Source organism: Aethalodelphis obliquidens, unplaced genomic scaffold (genome assembly GCF_003676395.1).
Source record: "Aethalodelphis obliquidens isolate GAN/ISIS:26980383/991018 unplaced genomic scaffold, ASM367639v1 scaffold3, whole genome shotgun sequence".
Classification (NCBI taxonomy): Eukaryota; Metazoa; Chordata; class Mammalia; order Artiodactyla; family Delphinidae; genus Aethalodelphis; species Aethalodelphis obliquidens.
The window spans coordinates 42,953,947-42,975,088 of record NW_020837947.1 but is presented as its reverse complement, the minus strand read 5'-3'; the positions used below and the strand labels follow the sequence as shown (position 1 = coordinate 42,975,088).

At 34.5% G+C, this 21,142-nt stretch overlaps 1 protein-coding gene across 1 annotated transcript in view; it reads left to right on the top strand.

The window, feature by feature from the left end:
- The window catches only part of KPNA5 (karyopherin subunit alpha 5), a 49,000-nt gene that overhangs the window by 4,444 nt on the left and 23,414 nt on the right, over positions 1 to 21,142 (top strand). Inside the window, exons 2-7 of the mRNA XM_027087909.1 lie at positions 555 to 688; positions 2,076 to 2,177; positions 2,291 to 2,390; positions 6,890 to 6,984; positions 9,156 to 9,287; positions 11,203 to 11,291. Coding sequence (XP_026943710.1) covers positions 560 to 688; positions 2,076 to 2,177; positions 2,291 to 2,390; positions 6,890 to 6,984; positions 9,156 to 9,287; positions 11,203 to 11,291 — 647 coding nt within the window. The 5' untranslated portion in view covers positions 555 to 559. The remainder of the gene's footprint in view (positions 1 to 554; positions 689 to 2,075; positions 2,178 to 2,290; positions 2,391 to 6,889; positions 6,985 to 9,155; positions 9,288 to 11,202; positions 11,292 to 21,142) is intronic.

The window sequence follows — 21,142 nt, the reverse complement described above, 5'->3', positions numbered from 1 at the left end:
GGTAAGGCAGCCATAACTCAGGTCATGATCTGTGTGGCTTTAGTTCTTTAGGCAGTGCCTTAAGTAAATGAAAGAAGACAGACCCCAATAAATACGTGAGGTGTGCTTACTGAAGCCTGATACCATATTTTATTGAAAATAAGATAATTCATTGCTGGTTATTTCTTGATCTTTCCATAAGCTGTAATTTAGAAGTTTTTTACCCAACTATTTCATGATTAGTTCCTGGCTGACAGTAATTTTAAGATGCATCTCACTTACAGAAAGTTTAAAATACCAGGGATGGGGGAGTGCATCTCAGAATCAGTGGAATTAGGGTAATGACTTTGTGTTTAGACCAAAATCTATTATTTGATAGTTAAGTTCTAAAATATTTGGTCATTTTGCTCCAATTTTGATATGGCGGTGAAGAAATGTATTCTTTGTACATAATTTTCAGAATGGGTTTTGTTGGTCTATTTAATCCATGAGCCTGAATTTAATTGCCCTAGAGTAAACATCTTGTGTTGTTTTGAGAGTTATCAGTATCTGTTTTCTTCTCTCCTAATCTTAAGATGCCATGGCTTGTCCAGGGAAAGATAACTATAGAATGAAAAGTTATAAGAATAAAGCCCTAAATCCCCAAGAGATGCGTAGACGAAGAGAAGAAGAAGGAATACAACTTCGAAAACAAAAAAGGGAAGAACAGGTAGGTGTTTTAAAATATTTAATTCTGTTAACGTAAAAACATTATATAAAGAGTTTAGAAGTAGTATTATTATTGCTGCTAATTTTTAGATAATTTTAAATGAAAAAAGTGTTTTAGGAAATTGAATATGGGTAAATATATATTTTAGTTTATTAGGCTCCAGTAATAATATTAGCAAATTTATGAATCAGAATCCTGTGCTATTTTTAATCACCAACAAGAATGGCTTCTCCTTTCCATTGATAAACCTTTTACATTAATATTTCTGCTCCAGTGCTAAGTAATTTTTACTCTTGAGCCTATTTAGATCACTTCCACTTGTCATTGTAAAATTTGCCTCTTAAAAAAATGTTAATTGTATTCATTTGTTGCTTTATGATTTTCATAGCTCTTGCCCCTAAATTAATTATAATCGTTTTCCTATGCTATTCATACTGTTCCTCCTATAGTTATCAGGCAGACCTCTTAGCCTTCTCTGTTTGAACTTTATATATGTGACATAAGGAATAGAAAAATTAAAAGAATGCATCTCAACATTTTTCATTCCAGGATATACCTAAATTTAGGAGTATTCATAAATAATTAGGAGGGTATGGTCCTCACATACATGAATTAAAACTAATGTGTAAAAAGGACTAGCAATGAAGAAAGTAGAAAAAGACCTGTTTTGGAAATATGACTATTTGTCGTTCCCCTATTTGTAGTAGCTAACATAGTCTCTACTATATTACAGTAGGTACTCAAAAAAAAAAAAATCTCTTGAATAAATGAATAGAAAGAGAACTGTGTACAGACTGAGGAACAGCAGAATTTATTTAGTTATCAAAAAGTATGTGATACCAGATTTTTTTCGTCAATTTTGATTTATGAGATGTACCTATAAATCTTTCTCAGTGACCTGACCATGTCTCTTTCCTCCTCTGTTTTTTTTCTTTATATTCACTCCTGAGTTAATAAGCATAGGGTCCTCTTTCCTGAGAGCTGCTCTCTATTCCTTGTTAATCTAATATACTAACTCTGTTAATATACCACATTATCTCACTCATATAACACATATGCTTTTTAACTAAGATTTTCTTCTTAGACATCTCATAATTTAGTATAAGCATATGTGGTTTTCCAAGTGCTGTAAAATATAAATGTGTACTCTGCTTATGCTACTAGACTTTGGTAAAAGACCTGAGATTAAGAAGCAGTCTACAGGACAAGAGCTAATTTAGCCCCAAAACTACTCATAAATTTGTTATGGTGTGATGATTAAGAAATACTAAAATATTCAGAATTTTGAATGATAAAATTATTGTTTTGTTCAGTAAAGGAAAAATATAATTCTATGGGAATTTGTTTTATGGAAAGCTCAATATATTGTTATTTCTCTTTATTACAGTTATTCAAACGCCGAAATGTCTCTTTGCCCAGAAATGATGAATCTATGTTAGAAAATCCTATCCAGGATCCGGATATCAGTTCCACTGTACCCATTCCAGAGGTAGATATTACAAAAACGTATTTCAAATTATATTTCAACAGTATTACAGAGATGATACAGCAAAATTACTAATGCAAAATATTTAAATAACAATTGTATTTTCTGTGTTTTAGGAAGAAGTTATTACCACAGATATGGTTCAGATGATTTTTTCTAATAATGCTGATCAACAACTAACAGCAACACAGAAATTTAGAAAGCTGCTTTCTAAAGGCAAGAATTATTTTCAGTATGCTTATTTGATCTTACAAGAATTTGTAGTACAGTTTTATTTATTATATTTTTTTATTTCAAGACACTTTCTTTGCCAGTAGGTCTTAATTTTTCTCTAAAATATATTTTAAAATAACATCTCTTTTTTAAACATTATATTATCAAAGTAACGCATGTTGATTGTAGAATATCTGCAAATATAAAAGGATTTAAAGAAGCAAATATAGTCCCAAATTAGTCCCATTGCCAAGAAAGAAAGTTAGAAATACATATTTTTAAATTCTTGTAGAAATATTTTTCAGACTTTAAAAATTTTTTATTTTATTTATTTTTTTAAATTGAAAGTCTAGAAATAAACCCATACATCTGTGGTCAAAATCAGTTGATTTTTTTTTTTAATTAATTAATTTATTTTCGGCTGTGTTGGGTTGCAGGGAGCAGGGGGCTACTCTTCGTTGTGGTGTGTGGGCTTCTCACTGCGGTGGCTTCTCTTGTTGTGGAGCACAGGCTCTCGGTCAGTGGGCTTCAGTAGTTGTGGCGCACGGGCTTAGTTACTCTGTGGTATGTGGAATTTTCCCGGACCAGGGTTTGAACCCATGTGCCCTGCATTGGCAGGTGGATTCTTAACCACTGTGCCATCAGGGAAGCCCTCAGACATTTTTTTAACATCAGAGCATGACTGTAAAATGAATAATCAATCAATCAGATATTTTTTTCTAAACTTTTAAAAATTTAATTTGTATTTTATATTGGGGTATAGTTGATTTATGACGTTGTGTTAATTTCAGGTATACAGCAAAGTGATTCACCAAATTTTGATTATCATAAGCAAAGCTACATAAATCCTTGTATAACCTAAAGCTTCCTTAGTATGAATTTATAAAAGTGAAATCGTGGGTCAAAGGGAATAAACAGTGTATTAATTTACATTCCCATCTTTAGTTTGTGCAGATATTCATTTCACTATATTCTTACCAACACAGCTATCTTTAAAAAAGAAAAAGATGGTTATATAATAGTGCTTATAGTGTGGCAGTCTTTGAGTACCTAAGTTGAATATTTTTTATTATTGACCATTATAATTTATAATTTGCCTATTTATGTTATTTATCCAATATTATATTGAGTTTATAAAAATTCCTTATTAAATAAAAATTTAACCCTTAGTCTATCTCATCTTTCATACATGTAATTTATAGGATTAGTAATTCTAATTTTATTGAGCTGTGTACATGAACTGATAAGATTTTGAAATTGCCCTTGGCTAGCTGCCGTATCTTCCTGAAAGACAAAATTTAGTAACGTACGAGGAATAAAAGAAATCTTGTGTTCAGTTCAGCACAGATTACAGGCTATTACCTTTGCTTTCTTATTGTAGTTCTTTTTCATAAGTACCTTTAATTTTCCTTTTCCATCCCTTATCTTCCAAGCAAAAGTAGCTTAGCAATGTTAGGAGACCCTATAAAATCAAGAGTAGCTTCCTCTTCCTCACCATATTCCACAGTTTTTGTTTTTTAATTTGGATATTTTTTTAGTCAGATTAATATTTATAAATTAAAACATTAATTTAAAAAATAGGTTAAATGTATTAATAGTAACACATCAATAATTTTTATATTACCATATTCTCTTTTAAGATTTCTTTTTGGCATATGTATTATGTTATAACCAATTAACAGAATTAATTTAGATTTAATTGTATTTAAGAATGTTAGAGTTTGCCACCAGTTTTTACACCACAACTTCCCCATTATTGAATTTATCTTCATTCTTAATTCCTCAGGGTGTTCTGTGTCTTTTAAAATATAGTATCTTTTTCATAGATTCAATGATTTTTCTGTTCCTTGTAGTGGGATTATGCTTGCCCAGGTTGGGCATATGTCAGGAATTATAGATACTTTCTTTTGCTGATTGGTGTGAGTTCCTGCCAAATATTTTAGGTCTAGAAGAATATTAGATTTACTATAATTTTCCTTGATCCATCACTGTAGGAAATATGGGGAAGGAGCTAGAACTAGAACTGGAGCTAGAAATAGAAATAGAACTCCTCTGATTTAAGTCATGATAGTGACCTTTTGCTAGAATCTGTTATTTACTTCCCTATTATGGCCACTCTTATAGATGTAAATCACAAATTATTCTTTTCTTCAATCCCAGTTTTGTTTCTCCAAGGCTTTTTTGTTGTGGATGACTCTTGATTAGTCTTCAGTGCTGAAGCAGATATTCCTCTATGTTACTTATGTTTACATTGCCATATTGTCTTCCCTGTAATAGTTCATCACCTTTATAAGATAAGGTAGGCTATTATTCTGTCAGTATAATATCAATGTAAAAGTTAAAAGTTCATGATACTTGTTAGATTACTTGATGATCCAAGCACACTTTAATTGCTTTCTTTTAGATGAAAGTAACTGTAAAGTAATTCCCCAGGAAGAGATCATATTTGGGTTCTTAAATCTATATATATATCTTTGTCTATATTTCTTTATCTACATATTCAGGTAGTCTCAATACCCACTTCTCCCCATCCTCTAACTAGAAAACCAATTTTCTATGTTTACTTCCTTTTCTCAACCTCCCCTTTCTTCTCTGCTCAAAAAGAGCAAGACAAAATTTTGTCCTTTACAAAAATAAGGGGAAAGTAGATTTAGAATTTTCTTTTGGGAAAAGAGAAAGAACTGGAAGGTAAAGATGGTAACCACAACCTAATAACTTTGTTTTGATTTTTTTTAAGATGGGAATAAAGGCATTAATAATATATATTATTTTATCTTGTTGATGTTTTATAACTATAAGAACAGTTTAAGCTATGGTCTGGAATTTACATTTTGAAGAATCCAGACTTTTCATTTAGAACACCCAAACAAAATTTTATAGTTTTAACTTTACTAATTTTGCAGAAATCTCCCAATTTTTGAGTAAGTTAGAAAGATAGCAGATTTGTAGAAAAAAGAAGAAAAGGAAGAAAAAAGTCTATTCCTTTTTTTTTTTTTTTGCCACACCATGCAGCTTGTGGGATCTTAGTTCCCCGACCAGGAATGGAACCTGTGCGGACTGCAGCGGAAGCGTGGAGTCCTAACCACTGGACCGCCAGGGAATTACCAAGAAGTCCATTCCTAAATAAATCTTTCTTAACAGTTGAGAATACAATTTCTAAGATTTAAACTGACTTAAAACTTAATAATAAGGTTTTTCTGTATCAAACAAGCAGGATTTGTAGACCTTTTATGGTTATCATTCATTTATTAATTCTACTTATTAAACATTATTTATGATCAGTAACATACTCAAACAGGAATTAAGAAAAGGAAGAGTCAAAAGTGGAAATGAGATTTCTCTCGTGTAACCAGGTGGACAGATAGCTCAGACAAATTTGTGTGGTGGGCACAGGGCAAGGGGAAGGAATAAGCATAGTGATATTATGAGTTTGGTTTTGTTTATGCTACATTTTAAAGAAGCTGTGGGGGAAAAATGTAACCATAAGCACTTAAAAATGTGGGACAGAATCTAGGAAAAAAGAATTTACGGGGGTTAGATTTGTGAATGATAAGTGATAACTGAATTAGCAAAATAGAAATAAAATAGAAACAGATTTTCTAGGAGGGGATTTCCTAGAAATACATTTTCTAGGAGGAGAATAAATAACGGAGAAAACTAACCCGAAGGAACAACAGTGAAGAAGTTCCTGGAGAACCACAAGAGTGTATTTGTTGCTGAAGCCAAGGGAGGAGAAAGAATTCTTGGTACTTATATTATTGGGAGCTGAAATATCTTTGTTTTGTTTTGGCTGTGCCCCGCAGCATGTGGGATCTTAGTTCCCCAACCAGGGATTGAACCCGTGCCCACTGCATTGGAAGCGCAGAGTCTTAACCTCTGGACCGCCAGGGAAGTCCCAGAAATATCTTTGTTTTCAATTTACATATCTTTGTTTTAAAATTTCTTAGAGATTTTATGATTCTCAAAAGTCCTCAGCATTTCATGAGAATTTATCAAGAATTCTAGGTACTTCAATAGCATTTTTGTAAATAATAAATAATACCCTGACAAAATAGAACCTATCTAGCTGAAAGACATTAGGCAATTCGTGGTTGATAGTGAAAGAGACATCCCTGGAAATTGGAGTATATTTATGAAGAATTAGAAGACACTTTATCCTTCGATTGGTATTTTGAGTATTGGACTGAAATATTCCCATATTGTGAAGGTGACCTCCTAAATAGCATTCAATTTATGAATTATAAATATTTGTATAGGAAATATTTTAAAATTTTCTTATCATTATGGTAATGAAAAACAATTTGCTTTTTTTTTTTTTTTTTGCAGTAAACATTGCAATTATGAGAACGTTTATTTTCTTCAGCTACATCCAGCTAAGGGTTTTAAACTGGATCAGTGAAACCTAGGAAAGAGTTATTTTATGTGCCCTGTTAATTGGCATAGGGTCCAGATCATTGTGTTTTTGTGTCTATGTAATAACTTAATTATTTTTTAATTTTCAGAACCTAATCCACCAATTGATCAAGTTATACAGAAACCAGGAGTTGTGCAGAGATTTGTAAAATTTCTTGAAAGAAATGAAAATTGTACATTACAAGTGAGTTCTGTATTTTACTTTCTTAATCTTTTTCCAGAAATGACATAGGATTAATGTGTCTAGTGAAAGCAGCTTCTACAGTACTGAGTATATTGTAAGCATTCAGTAAATACTTGGCAATTAAAGGTGGTGCTTCCTGTCTTGCCTTGGTCAAGGTTGCAATGCTAATTTTTTCTAGGAACTGTTATTAAACAATTTTGGGAAAAATATATAAAATCATTCCTAATGTTAAGAAAAATTTTGTAGTTGTCAACCTTTAATAACTTTTGTTTTAGAAAACCATAAATCAAAATGTTAATTTAATGGTTAAATTTTTTTGGCTCTTAGCTAACTAAAGTTGTAACTTTTTAGTATAAACTCTTGTACCTCTTAAAACATTTTAATCTGATTGATTAGTTCTTTTTTTGAAAAAAGAACGAATCAGTATAATCTACTTAAAATGTGACCAACGTTAAGTTTGTCCTAAAGAGCATTGCTTCTCAGTTATACTATAGTGAAAATTGTAAGATGTCTTCCAAATAATTGGCTACTAATAGTAAATTACTGAAGTTTGCAGGTATTTTACTGTTTAAGATTGTTCTTCCTGACTTTCATTGCTATAAATATTCTTAAGTGTACAGGGTGGAATTATATCTATCAGGAATTGCACAAGACCTACACCTAATTTCTCAATGCTCTTGTTGGTCATGGAGGACTTTTACTAATATTTGAGTAATAGTTGTTGAAATTACAACTTAGAATTGTGTTCCACTTATCTGAGTAATTTGGGAAAGGTCCTCACATCTAGTTGTAAGCAAAGGAATGTGTTGAACCTGTGACTATTAACCATCATGAGCTTTATGCTGAAAAATTGTTGAGAATGTTTACAACAAGGGTGTCTGAGGAAAAGACCCTTTTATCCATAGTATAGTCTTATTGTCAATTAGCATTCAGAGTCTTTAGGTGATAGTACTGAAAGGACGGGAGATCATGATCTAGTCCATTTGCCTTATTCATAAGCTCTGAGTCCAGACTAAAACCTAAACCTCCTGATAACTAGTTTTTTATTTGGCTCTTTAATTCTAAGTGATTGAAAGAAGAAATGAGTGAATATGAATGAATAAAATTGAGTGTTAGTTTAAGCAATACATTGTATAAGGCATTGTAGTTAAAAAATTGAGTAAGATATTGTCCCTCTCTGCAGAAATTCTTCACTCTGTTGGGGGAGACAAACACACAAACAGATCTGTGATACCATAGTACAGTTAATGCTAGCAAAACAATATACAGAGTGCTTTGGGAGCACAGAGAACATGGCAACTTATCTGGGGTTTTTTTGGTTTAGTAGTGTCGCATGGCTAGTCTTGAGGGTGAATGAGAGTTTAATAGGCTGAAAAAAGGAAAATTAATTTCAGGTTGTGAGAATAACATGTGCAGAGAGCATGCAGTATTCAAGAAGAATATTGGTGATTTGAGTGTTTATTAATCATTACACTTGAAACCTAATGAAATTCAGCAGTATGCTCTTGGGGCAGCTATATGCTGTGCCATATTATCCAAGTTCATATGAAATATGCTAGTTCGAAACATTGATCTAATAGAGAGGCCTCAAACTGGGGGCCTACATGCCAGATTGGCCCACAAACAAATTTTCTTTGGCCTGCACATGTTTTAAAAGATATCTGCTAATAATGAACTCTTTGACCTTGAACAAATCACCTAAATGTCTGGACTTATAATTTTCTTATTTCTTAAGTGAGGAGGTTAGGACTAGATGATGCCTAGGGAAACAAAAATACCTTTTATGATTCTAAGTTCCATAGGTATACTATTACTCTATTAAGTAGTGTCTCATTTATTTTTGCACTGCTTGCTTTAGAATACCTGGCTCCCTAATTGTAAACATTAGGAGTTTTATGAATTATAAATTCAAATGTGTTCATTTATTGCTCATGATTTGTAAATTTTATTATATTCTTCTCAGTTCTTATTTTTCCAGATTGAAGAGTCCTTTTTTTAAAATAAAGCATTTTTACCTATCAAATCTGATTTCACATTAAATCTTATTAATCGTAAGTCAGTCTTTCTCTCCGATTTGTTCAGCTAAGTCTTTACTCCCTCTCTTCTTCCTTTCTTCCCCTTTCTGACATTTTTTGGGTGCTTTCATTTATTCTACTTTTATTTTTCCTTAGTTTGAAGCTGCATGGGCATTAACTAATATAGCATCTGGAACTTTTCTACATACCAAAGTAGTGATTGAAACTGGGGCTGTTCCAATTTTTATCAAACTTCTTAATTCAGAGCATGAAGATGTTCAAGAACAGGTAACATTTCTAATTTGACCTATTATATCTACTAGATTTTAACTTTCTCTTGAAAGTACCATTTGCGATTATGGTTTGAAATTCAGTTTTACCAAGTTGCCTGTGTTTTACATTTATTAGAATACAATAATTTCTATTTACTGTCAAATTAGAAGGAAGGAAGAATGAACTGTCTTAGGCATAATCCTGGGTTTTGTAAACATGGGATCTCAGCTATTGGGAATTACTATTCCCATTTATAAAAGAGCATACTGAGTGAGACCCAGAAAAGTTAGTAATCTACCCAAAGTCACAGTGAATGGCTGAACCAGGTTTTAAACCTGGGCCAGTCTGATTCCTTGTTCTTTGCATGTATGTAGATTATTTCATTGTTTCTTTTTAATATATCACATTATTTTGAATGAACCATTTTAGATTAAACTTTCTCATAGTTGTTGTAACAGGGAAAATTTAATCACATATAATTTGTTCCATCCAGAGAAAGTCGAATGTTTTTATATTTTTGTTTTGGATCATTTTCATGCAAATTGATCTGTAGATCTCTCTACCATTCCATCTGTTTGTTTATATTTATATTTTTATGTGTATATTTTTTTCCCACTTAACACTAGTATTGAGAGCCTTTGCATACAGCATTAATTATTCTTCCAAGAAAATTTTACTGATTACTCATTATCCATTCAGGTAGGTACCATAATTTATCTATTCCTCAATAGTTGTACATTTGAGTTATTTCTAGCTTATTAGTGTTAATAATATTGTGATGAACATCATTGTATATCGGTCTTGATATTAATATGACTTGACATATATATGTACCGCGATTATTTCATTAGGGAAAAATGACTTTACTCAGTCAAAGAAAAAATTTAAAATTTCTTATTACATATTTCAAAGTAGACTTCCAAAAATGTTAACAAATTTATATCCCCACCAACTAAATACTTCACAGGTTGCAAAATGTCACTTTAAAAAATTTTTCTTAAAAAAATAGACAATAAGCGTAGGTCTAGAGTAGATGTTAAAAATATTAATGCATATTTTAGATGTTAAAATAAAATTTTCCCAATTGAAAAAGTAACTTAATGTCTACTTTTATACTTATATGAAAAGCTTGAAATGAGAATATAATGATCATTTGCATCTGTGTAATTTCTCATCTAATTGAAATTTAATATTTGAATAATCTTTTACTACCATTTATTTAAGCTGGACTAACTCTAAACTTATTTTCAAGCATCAATTCAAGCCAATTCTCACATTAGCTTTACCTTCCTTTCCTATGCTTTGTCTGTCCTTCCTTTTTTCTTTTACAAGTCAGTCCCTTCCCAGTGAGTGGATTCCTTGGCATAGGAGCAAACCTCTAGCATAGGTAATTGGAAGATTCACTAAATATAGATATACAGTTGACCCTTGAACAACAACAGGTTTGAACTGTGCGGTTCACTTACACATGGATTTTTTGTAATAAATACGTACTACAGTACTATGCAGTCTGAGGTTGGTTGAATCTGCAAATGCAGAACCTTGGATAAGGAGGGCCAACTGTAAAGTTATACATGGATTCTCGACTGTGCAGGGCTTGGTGCCCCTCACCCCCTCATTGTTCAAGGGTCAACTCTATTTTGTCTCTCCATGTAGATTCAGAGTAGACAAACTATCTCTTTGTTGAACAGAATAAACATTTCACTAGAATGTAAGAAAAAGTTTTTAAATGCCCTATGCTTCAATTTGACTAAAAATATTACTAAAGGTACTTTTAAAGTTTTCCTTTCTTGTTTCCTACTAGCATGTTTTGTTTTAACATCTTGAAAACTATCACTTTTTTCCTTCTACACTAAAATCTCATTCTTAAGAGAGAGCATCTTATTTAAGATATTGTCATAAAAGAATCTTTTTTTCTTATTTTTCTAAGGCTGTTTGGGCACTTGGTAATATTGCTGGTGACAATGCAGAATGCAGAGATTTTGTTTTGAATTGTGAAATACTTCCACCTCTTTTAGAGTAAGTACTTTAAGTTATCATGATTAAATACTACTTTGGGAAAAGCAGACTGTTTTCTACACTATATTACTACATACACAATTAAGTTCTTCAATGATACTTTTAAATTTCGCTTATGTTTATCCAAGCCTGAAATAGCTTGAAAGTACGTAAAACTAACAACAACAAAAATTTTCCAATTGTATCATATCTGTCTTTTATGTTCTCTTAAGCCACACTTCACAGTGGTCCTTGCTTACTTGATGCTTACTCTGCTAATATAATTATTCTACAAAACAAGGATAAGTAGTAGTTTTTAATACAATAAAAGTTGCTAAAGCAGGGAGTATTTAATACATGAACAGATGATGTATTGAGGGTGTCAGGTTTTCATATTTGATTTTGAAATGTTCAGAGAACAAAGAGTTTTCTTTCAGAATTAGAATTTTACTTAAAATGACTTAGCTAGTGGTTTCTTTTTCAAATACCTTATACTTTTTTTAAAAAAGACATTACCCTGTAATGTAAGGTTCTTTACAGAAATGACATAAAATTATTTGAAAGATAGGTTTCTTTATCTATGTTGGTTATCATTTACTAAGAGGATTTTTATTTAGGCTAAATGCCAGTGGTAAATAGTGAAAAAGGAAAAACTAATTGAAAGGGAAAATTTTACTCTTATCATTTCTAGCCCATTCTCCATCCTTTCCAAACTGAGAAATTGGATAGGAAGAATAAATTTTTAGATATGATTTTGTAAAAGATATTTTATTATTTTAGGGAATATAACTTTCCATGGACAAAATGGATTTCTCAGCATCATTTCACTCAACTAACATTGAGTACCTACTATGTGGAGGCCACTGAACCACTTGTGATTTCATTTACTTTGGGCTTATCCAGAGTTAAGCTTTATGGTATTTGAGAATTTAGTTGAGCCATGAAGGAAAACACTGATTCAGGGTTCAATATCAGAGTTATTTTGAAGTTCATACTATTAAAAACATCTCTTAAATTTTCAATTTGAGACTTTTTTGGCCTGATTATATGGTTTGTAGATTAACTGTGAGCACTTTGTTTCTCTTTTCACTTTTGCTCTCTGTCTCTAGGTCATTTTATTATTTGTTAATATCTCAAGTTGGTAATGGTTTATTAAGCAGTAAGTATTTATTAGTTCTAATCCCTTTAAATGTTCTAAGGAGCTTTTAATTATGAATAAAGAAACCAAACTAAAAAAAAAAACTAATGACAAATAGTACCCAGCTATGTAGTCCTGGTTATAAACATAATAAATTTCAGAAAAAGAGTAGGTTTAGAAAGTTTCAAAGGTTCATTAAAAAATTGAGAAAGGTCGTAAAAAGGAAGTAATGTCAAGTTAGCTGCCAGATGTTCTCACTGTAGTTGGTCAAAAGGAAAAATGGTATTAACTTAAAAAAGATGATGGATAATCTGTAGTTCACACTAAAATTCATATTTAGCTAATGCTTAAGTATACATAAAATTTCTATTAATATAATATGGTTTTATCAATTCTGCCTTGGGGAGTTTCAATTTGTTTTATTCTCAGTAAATATAAGCCTTTTGCGTCTATGGACTTTCTATACTGATATAGCTTTGTTGTTTTAATTTAATTCAACTTTAATTTATAATACAGCAAATCTGGACAAGAAAAGATTTGCAATTTCTCATAATAATCCCATTAATACAAGTGAAGAAAAATAGTATACATCACAGCTTGGCCAACTACAGTGTTCAGGCCAAATTTGGCCTGTCCCCTGTTTTTGAAAATTAAATTTTATTGGAACACAGTCACATCAGTTTGCTTACTTAATGTCTATAGTTGCTTTCATGCTACATCAACAGAGTTCATAGTTGCAACAGAGAAAGGCCTGTGAAGCCAAAAGTATTTACTGAAAAAGTTTGTCAACCCCTGATATAGAAAATCAGTGTAACTAATTTATTTCTAAATGAGTTATGGTTTTAGGAGGCTTCAAAGACTGTTTATAGGAAAACCTTTAGAACATATTTTTTGTGTGTGTGATAAAATATACACAGTATAAAATTTGCCATTTTAAAGTATACAATTTACTGCCAGTAAGTACATTCATAGTGTTTTGCAATCATAACCACTATCTAGTTCTAGAACTTTTTATCACCCCAGACAAAACCCCAATACCCATTAAGCAGTCACATCCCCTTTTTCCAGTGCCTCAGTCCTTGGAAATCACTAATCTTCTTTCTGTCTTTATGTATTTACCTATTCTGGATATTTCATATAAATGAAATCATTATAGTGTGTGACCTTTTGTGTCTGGCTTCTTTCACTTACCATATGGTTTTCAGGGTTCATTCATATGGTAGCATGTATCAATACTTTGTTCTTCTTATAGCTAAATAATATTCCATTGTATGGATGTACCACATTTTGTGGTACATTCGTCAGTTGATGGTCATTTGGATTATTCCCACCTTTTGACTACTGTGAATAGTACTCCTATGAAGGTTCGTGTACAAGTTTTTGTTTGAACACCAGTTTTCAATTCTTTTTACATATTACCTACCAGTGGAATTGCTGGGTAATGTAGTAACGCTATCTTTAACTTTTCAGGAACCACCAAACTTTTTCCACAGTAGCTGCACCATTCTACATTTCCACCAGCAGTGTGTGAGGGTTCCAGTTTCTCCACTTTGTCACCAACATTTGTCTGTTATTCTGATTTAAGCCATCCTAGTGGATGTGAGGTGGTATCTCATTTTGCTTTGATTTGCATTTCCTAATGACACTGAACATCTTTTCATACATTTGTTGGCTATTTGTGTATCTTCTTTGGAGAAATATCTAACTCCTTTGCATATTTTTAAATTCAGTTATTTGTCTTTTTGTTGTTGAGTTATAAGAATTCTTCATATATTCTGGATAGATTCTTGTCAGGTATATGATTTTTAAATATTTTTTGCATTCTCTGGGTTGCCTTTTCACTCTTGATAATTTCCTTGATTCACAAAGTTTTTAATTTTGATGAAGTCCAACTTATCTATTTTTTTCGTTTGTTGCTTATGTTTTTGGTGTCATTTGTAAGAAACCATTGCCAAATCTAGGTTCATGAAACCCTTTTGTTTTCTTCTAATAAGAGTTTTATAGTTTTATCTCTTATATTTGCATTTTTGATCCATCTAGAGCTATTTTTTTAATATGACATGAGGTATATGTGGACATCCACTTGTTCCAGCATGATTGGTTGAAGAGACTGTTCTTTCCTCATTGAATGGTCTTGACACCCTTGGTGGATATGAGTTGACCATCCATGTGTGAGTTTATTTCTGGATTCTTACATTCTGTTCCATTGATCTGTACGTCTGTCCTTATGCCAGTAACTGTTTTGATTACTGTAGCTTTTATGGTAAGTTTTGAAATCAGGAGGTGTGAGTCCTTCAGTTTACCTTCAAATTTTTTTTCCATGTTGTTTTAGCTGTTCAAGTTTCCTTGTAATTCCATGCAGATTTGATGCCTCACTTTTCCATTTCTAAAAAATACCATTGGCATTTTGATAGCGATTGCATTGAACCTGTATATCACATCACTTTGTGGAGTATTTCTGTTGTAACAAAATCAAGTCTTCCATCTGTGAACATGCGATATCTTTTAATATAATTAAGTATTCATTAATTTCTTCAACAATATTTCATAGTTTTTATTGTACAGGTCTTGGTTAAATTTCATCTTTAAGTATTTTATTCTCCTTGATGCAATTTTAGATGCAGTTATTTCTTGGATTTTTTGACTTGTTCAGTACCCAATGTATGGAAATACAGTTGATTTTTGTGTGTTGATCTTGTATCCTGCACCATTGTTGTATTCATTTATTAGCACTATTAGTTATTTTGTGGATTTTTTTGGATTTCTATATATAAGGTCATGTCACCTGTGAATAGTGATAGTCCTTCCATTCCAATTTGGATGCCTTTTATTTCTTTTTATTGCCTGATTGCTCTGGCTAGAGCTTCCAGTACAGCGTTGCATAAAAGTGGCAAAAGCAGGTATCTTTGTCTTGTTTTTTATCACTCTTTCACCATTGAGAATGATGTTAGCTGTGGGTTTTTCATAAATAACCTTTATCATTGAGGTGGTTTCCTTATATTCCTAGGTTGTTGAATGTTTTTATCATGAAAAGGTGTTGGGATCTGTTAAATGCTTTTTCTGTGTCAACTGACACCATCACATGTTTTTTTCCTTCATGCTATTACTGTGGTGTATTATATTGTTTGCTATTGTTCATTGGATCATCTTCGCATTCCTGGGATAAATCCCATTAGTTCATAGTGTATAATCCTTCTAATACGTTGCTGGATTCAGTTTCCTAGAATTGTGTTAAAGATCTTTCGTATCTACTAGGAATATACATACATACTTGTGGTGTCTTTGGCTTTGATATCAGGGTAATGCTGGCCTCATAAAACAAGGTAGGGCACAGCTGGAACTCGCAGCTTGGGGTCTCTTTCCTCCACTGTCACAGAACTGCCCCGGAGCCCGAGGGAAGGGCGGCCTCACTGAGGCTGCCGGATCTGGAGGGGCCCCAGCGGCCAAAGCTGCGACAGTTGTGGAGACGGCGGGCCGGGGAAAGATGGCGGAAGACTAACACGTGGAGATCACCTTCCTCTCCACAGATACATCAGAAATACATCTACACGTGGAACAACTCCTACAGAACACCTACTGAACGCTGGCAGAAGACCTCAGACCTCCCAAAAGGCAAGAAACTCCCCACGTACCTGAGTAGGGCAAAAGAAAAAAGAATAAACAGAGGCAAAAGAATAGGGACAGGACCTGCACCAGTGGGAGGGAGCCGTGAAGGAGGAAAGGTTTCCACACACTAGAAGTCCCTTTGCGGGCGGAGACAGTGGGTGGAGGAGGGGGGAAGCTTCGGAGCCGCAGAGGAGAGCACAGCCACAGGGGTGCAGAGGACAAAGTGGAGAGATTTCCGCACAGAGGATCGGTGCCGACCAGCACTCACCAGCCCGAGAGGCTTGTCTGCTCACCCACTGGGGCGGGCGGGGCTGTGAGCTGAGGCTCAGGCTTCGGTCGGAGTGCAGGAAGAGGACTGGTGGTGTGAACACAGCCGGAAGGGGTTAGTGCACCACGGCTAGCGGGGAGGAAGTCCGGGAAAAAGTCCGGACCTGCCAAAGAAGCAAGAGACTTTCTTCCCTCTTTGTTTCCTGGTGCGCGAGGAGAGGGGATTAAGAGTGCTGCTTGAAGGAGTTCCAGAGACGGGTGTGAGCCGCGGCTAACAGCGCGGACCCCCAGAGATGGGCATGAGATGCTAAGGGGGCTGCTGCCGCCACCAAGAAGCCTGTGTGCCAGCACAGGTCACTCTCCACAACCCCCTTCTGAGGAGCCTGTGAAGCCCGCCACTGCCAGGGTCCCGGGATCCAGGGACAACTTCCCCGGGAGAACACACGGCGTGCCTCAGGCTGGTGCAACGTCACGCTGGCCTCTGCCAACACAGGCTCACCCCGCATTCCATACCCCTCCCTCCCCCTGCCTCAGTGATCCGGAGCCACCGAATCAGTGGCTCCTTTAACCCCGTCCTATATGAACGAAGAACAGACGCCCTCTGGCGACATACACGCAGAGGTGGGGCTAAATCCAAAGCTGAACCCCGGGAGCTGTGCGAACAAAGAAGAGAAAGGGAAATCTCTCCCAGCAGCCTCAGGAGCAGCGGATTAAATACCCACAATCAACTTGATGTACCCTGCATCTGTGTAATACATGAATAGACAACGAATCATCCCAAATTGAGGAGGTGGACTTTGAGAGCAAGATTTATTATTTTTTCCCCTTTTCCTCTTTTTGTGAGTGTGTGTATGTGTATGCTTCTGTGTGAGATTTTGTCTATATAGCTTTGCTTTCACCATTTGTCTTAGGGTTCTATCCGTCAGTTTTTGGTTTTTTTTACTTAAAAAATTTTTTTTTCTTAATATTTTTTTATTTTAATAACTTTATTTTACTTTATTTTCTTTTATCTCCTTCCTTCCTTCCTTCCTTCTTTTTCTCCCTTTTATTCTGAGCCGTGTGGATGAAAGGCCCTTGGTGCTGCAGCCAGGAGTCAGAGCTGTGCCTCTGAGGTGGGGGAGCCAACTTCCGGACACTAGTCCACAAGAGACCTCCCAGCTGCACATAATATCAAATGGCGAAAATCTCCCAGAGATCACCATCTCAACATCAACAACCAGCTTCACTCAACGACCAGCAAGCTACAGTGCTGCACACTCTATGACAAACAACTAACAAGACAGGACCACAACCCCACCCATGAGCAGAGAGGCTGCCTAAAATCATAATAAGTCCACAGACACCCCAAAACACACCACCAGACGTGGACCTGCCCACCAGAAAGACAAGATCCAGCCTCATCCACAAGAACACAGGCACTAGTCCCCTCCACCAGGAAGCCTACACAACCCACTGAACCAACTTTAGCCACTGGGGACAGACACCAAAAACAACGGGAACTATGAACCTGCAGCCTGCAAAAAGGAGACCCCAAACACAGTAAGATAAGCAAAATGAGAAGACAGGAAAACACACAGCAGATGAAGGAGCAAGATAAAAACCCACCAAATCTAACAAATGAAGAGGAAATAGGCAGTCTACCTGAAAAAGAATTCAGAATAATGATAGTAAAGATGATCCAAAATCTTGGAAATAGAATAGAGAAAATGCAAGAAACATTTAACAAGAATCTGGAAGAACTAAAGATGAAACGGGCAACAATGAAAAACACAATAAATGAAATTATAAATACTCTAGAAGGGATCAATAGCAGAATAACTGAGGCAGAAGAACGGATAAGTGACCTGGAAGGTAAAATAGTGGAAATAACTACTGCAGAGCAGAATAAAGAAAAAAGAATGAAAAGAACTGAGGACGGTCTCAGAGACCTCTGGGACAACATTAAACGCACCAACATTCGAATTATAGGGGTTCCAGAAGAAGAAGAGAAAAAGAAAGGGACTGAGAAAATATTTGAAGAGATTATAGTTGAAAACTTCCCAAATATGGGAAAAGAAATAGTTAATCAAGTCCAGGAAGCACAGAGTCCCATACAGGATAAATCCAAGGAGAAACACACCAAGACACATATTAATCAAACTGTCAAAAATTAAATACAAAGAAAACATATTAAAAGCAGCAAGCGAAAAACAAATAAAAATAATTCCCTTGAATCCCCATAAGGTTAACAGCTGATCTTTCAGCAGAAACTCTGCAATCCAGAAGGGACTGGCAGGACATATTTAAAGTGATGAAGGAGAAAAACCTACAACCAAGATTACTCTACCCAGCAAGGAACTCATTCAGATTTGATGGAGAAATTAAAACCTTTACAGACAAGCAAAAGCTGAGAGCGTTCAGCACCACCAAACCAGCTTTACAACAAATGCTAAAGGATCTTCTCTAGTCAAGAAACACAAGAGAAGGGAAGACCTACAATAGCAAACCCAAAACAATTAAGAAAGTGGGAAGAGGAACATACATATTGATAATTACCTTAAATGTAAATGGATTAAATGCTCCCACCAAAAGAAACAGACTGGCTGAATGGATACAAAAACAAGACCTATGTATATGCTGTCTACAAGAGACCCACTTCAGACCTAGAGACATGTACAGACTGAAAGTGAGGGGATGGAAAAAGATATTCCATGCAAATGGAAACCAAAAGAAAGCTGGAGTAGCAATTCTCATATCAGACAAAATAGACTTTAAAATAAAGACTATTAGAAGAGACAAAGAAGGACACTACATAATGATCAAGGGATCGACCCAAGAAAAAGAGATAACAATTGTAAATATTTATGCACCCAACATAGGAGCACCTCAATACATAAGGCAAATACTAACAGCCATAAAAGGGGAAATCGACAGTAACATATTCATAGTAGGGGACTTTAACGCCCCACTTTCACCAATGGACAGATCATCCAAAATGAAAATAAATAAGGAAACACAAGCTTTAAATGATACATTAAACAGATGGACTTAATTGATATTTATAGGACATTCCATCCAAAAACAACAGAATACACATTTTTCTCAAGTGCTCATGGAACATTCTCCAGGATAGATCATATCTTGGGTCCCAAAGCAAACCTTGGTAAATTTAGGAAAATTGAAATTGTATCAAGTATCTTTTCTGACCACAATGTTATGAGACTAGATATAAATTATAGGAAAAGATCTGTAAAAAATACAAACACATGGAGGCTAAACAATACACTACTGAATAACGAAGTGATCACTGAAGAAATCAAAGAGGAAATCAAAAAATACCTAGAAACAAATGACAATGGAGACACAATGACCCAAAACCTTTTGGATGCAGCCAAAGCAGTTCTAAGAGGGAAGTTTATAGCAATACAATCCTACCTTAAGAAACAGGAAACATCTCGAATAAACTACCTAACCTTGCACCTAAAGCAATTAGAGAAAGAAGAACAAAAAACCCCCAAAGTTAGCAGAAGGAAAGAAATCATAAAAATCAGATCAGAAATAAATGAAAAAGAAATGAAGGAAACGATAGCAAAGATCAATAAAACTAAAAGCTGGTTCTTTGAGAAGATAAACAAAATTGATAAACCATTAGCCAGACTCATCAAGAAAAGAAGGGAGAAGACTCAAATCAATAGAATTAGAAATGAAAAAGGAGAAGTAACAACTGACACTGCAGAAATACAAAAGATCATGAGAGATTACTACAAGCAACTCTATGCCAATAAGATGGACACCCTGGAAGAAATGGACAAATTCTTAGAAATGCACAACCTGCCAAGACTGAATAAGGAAGAAATAGAAAATATGAACCAACCAATCACAAGCACTGAAATTGAAACTGTGATTAAAAATCTTCCAACAAACAAAAGCCTAGAACCAGATGGCTTCACAGGCGAATTCTATCAAACATTTAGAGAAGAGCTAAGACTTATCCTTCTCAAACTCTTCCAAAATATAGCAGAGTGAGGAACACTCCCAAACTCATTCTACGAGGCCACCATCACCCTGATACCAAAACCAGACAAGGATGTCACATAGAAAGGAAACTACAGGCCAATATCACTGATGAACATAGATGCAAAAATCTTCAACAAAATAGTAGGAAACAGAATCCAACAGCACATTAAAAGGATCATACACCATGATCAAGTGGGGTTTATACCAGGAATGCAAAGATTCTTCAATATACACAAATCAATCAATGTGATACACCACATTAAGAAATTGAAGGAGAAAAACCATATGGTCATCTCAATAGATGCAGAGAAAGCATTCAACAAAATTCAACACCCATTTATGATAAAAACCCTGCAGAAAGTACACATAGAGGGAACTTTACTCAACATAATAAAGGCCATATATGACAAACCCACAGCCAACATCGTCCTCCAATTTCACAGTTTGTATGGAAACACAAAAGACCCCGAATAGGCAAAGCAATTTTGAGAAAGAAAAACGGAGCTGGAGGAATCAGGCTCCCAGACTTCAGACTATACTACAAAGCTACAGTAATCAAGACAGTATGGTACTGGCACAAAAACAGAAATATAGATTAATGGAACAGGATAGAAAGCCCAGAGATAAACCCACACACATATGGTCACCTTATCTTTGATAAAGGAGGCAGGAATGTACAGTGGAGAAAGGACAGCCTCTTCAATAAGTGGTGCTGGGAAAACTGGACAGGTACATGTAAAAGTATGAGATTAGATCACTCCCTAACACCATACACAAAAATAAGATCAAAATGGATTAAAGACCTAAATGTAAGGCCAGAAACTTTCAAACTCTTAGAGGAAAACATAGGCAGAACACTCTATGA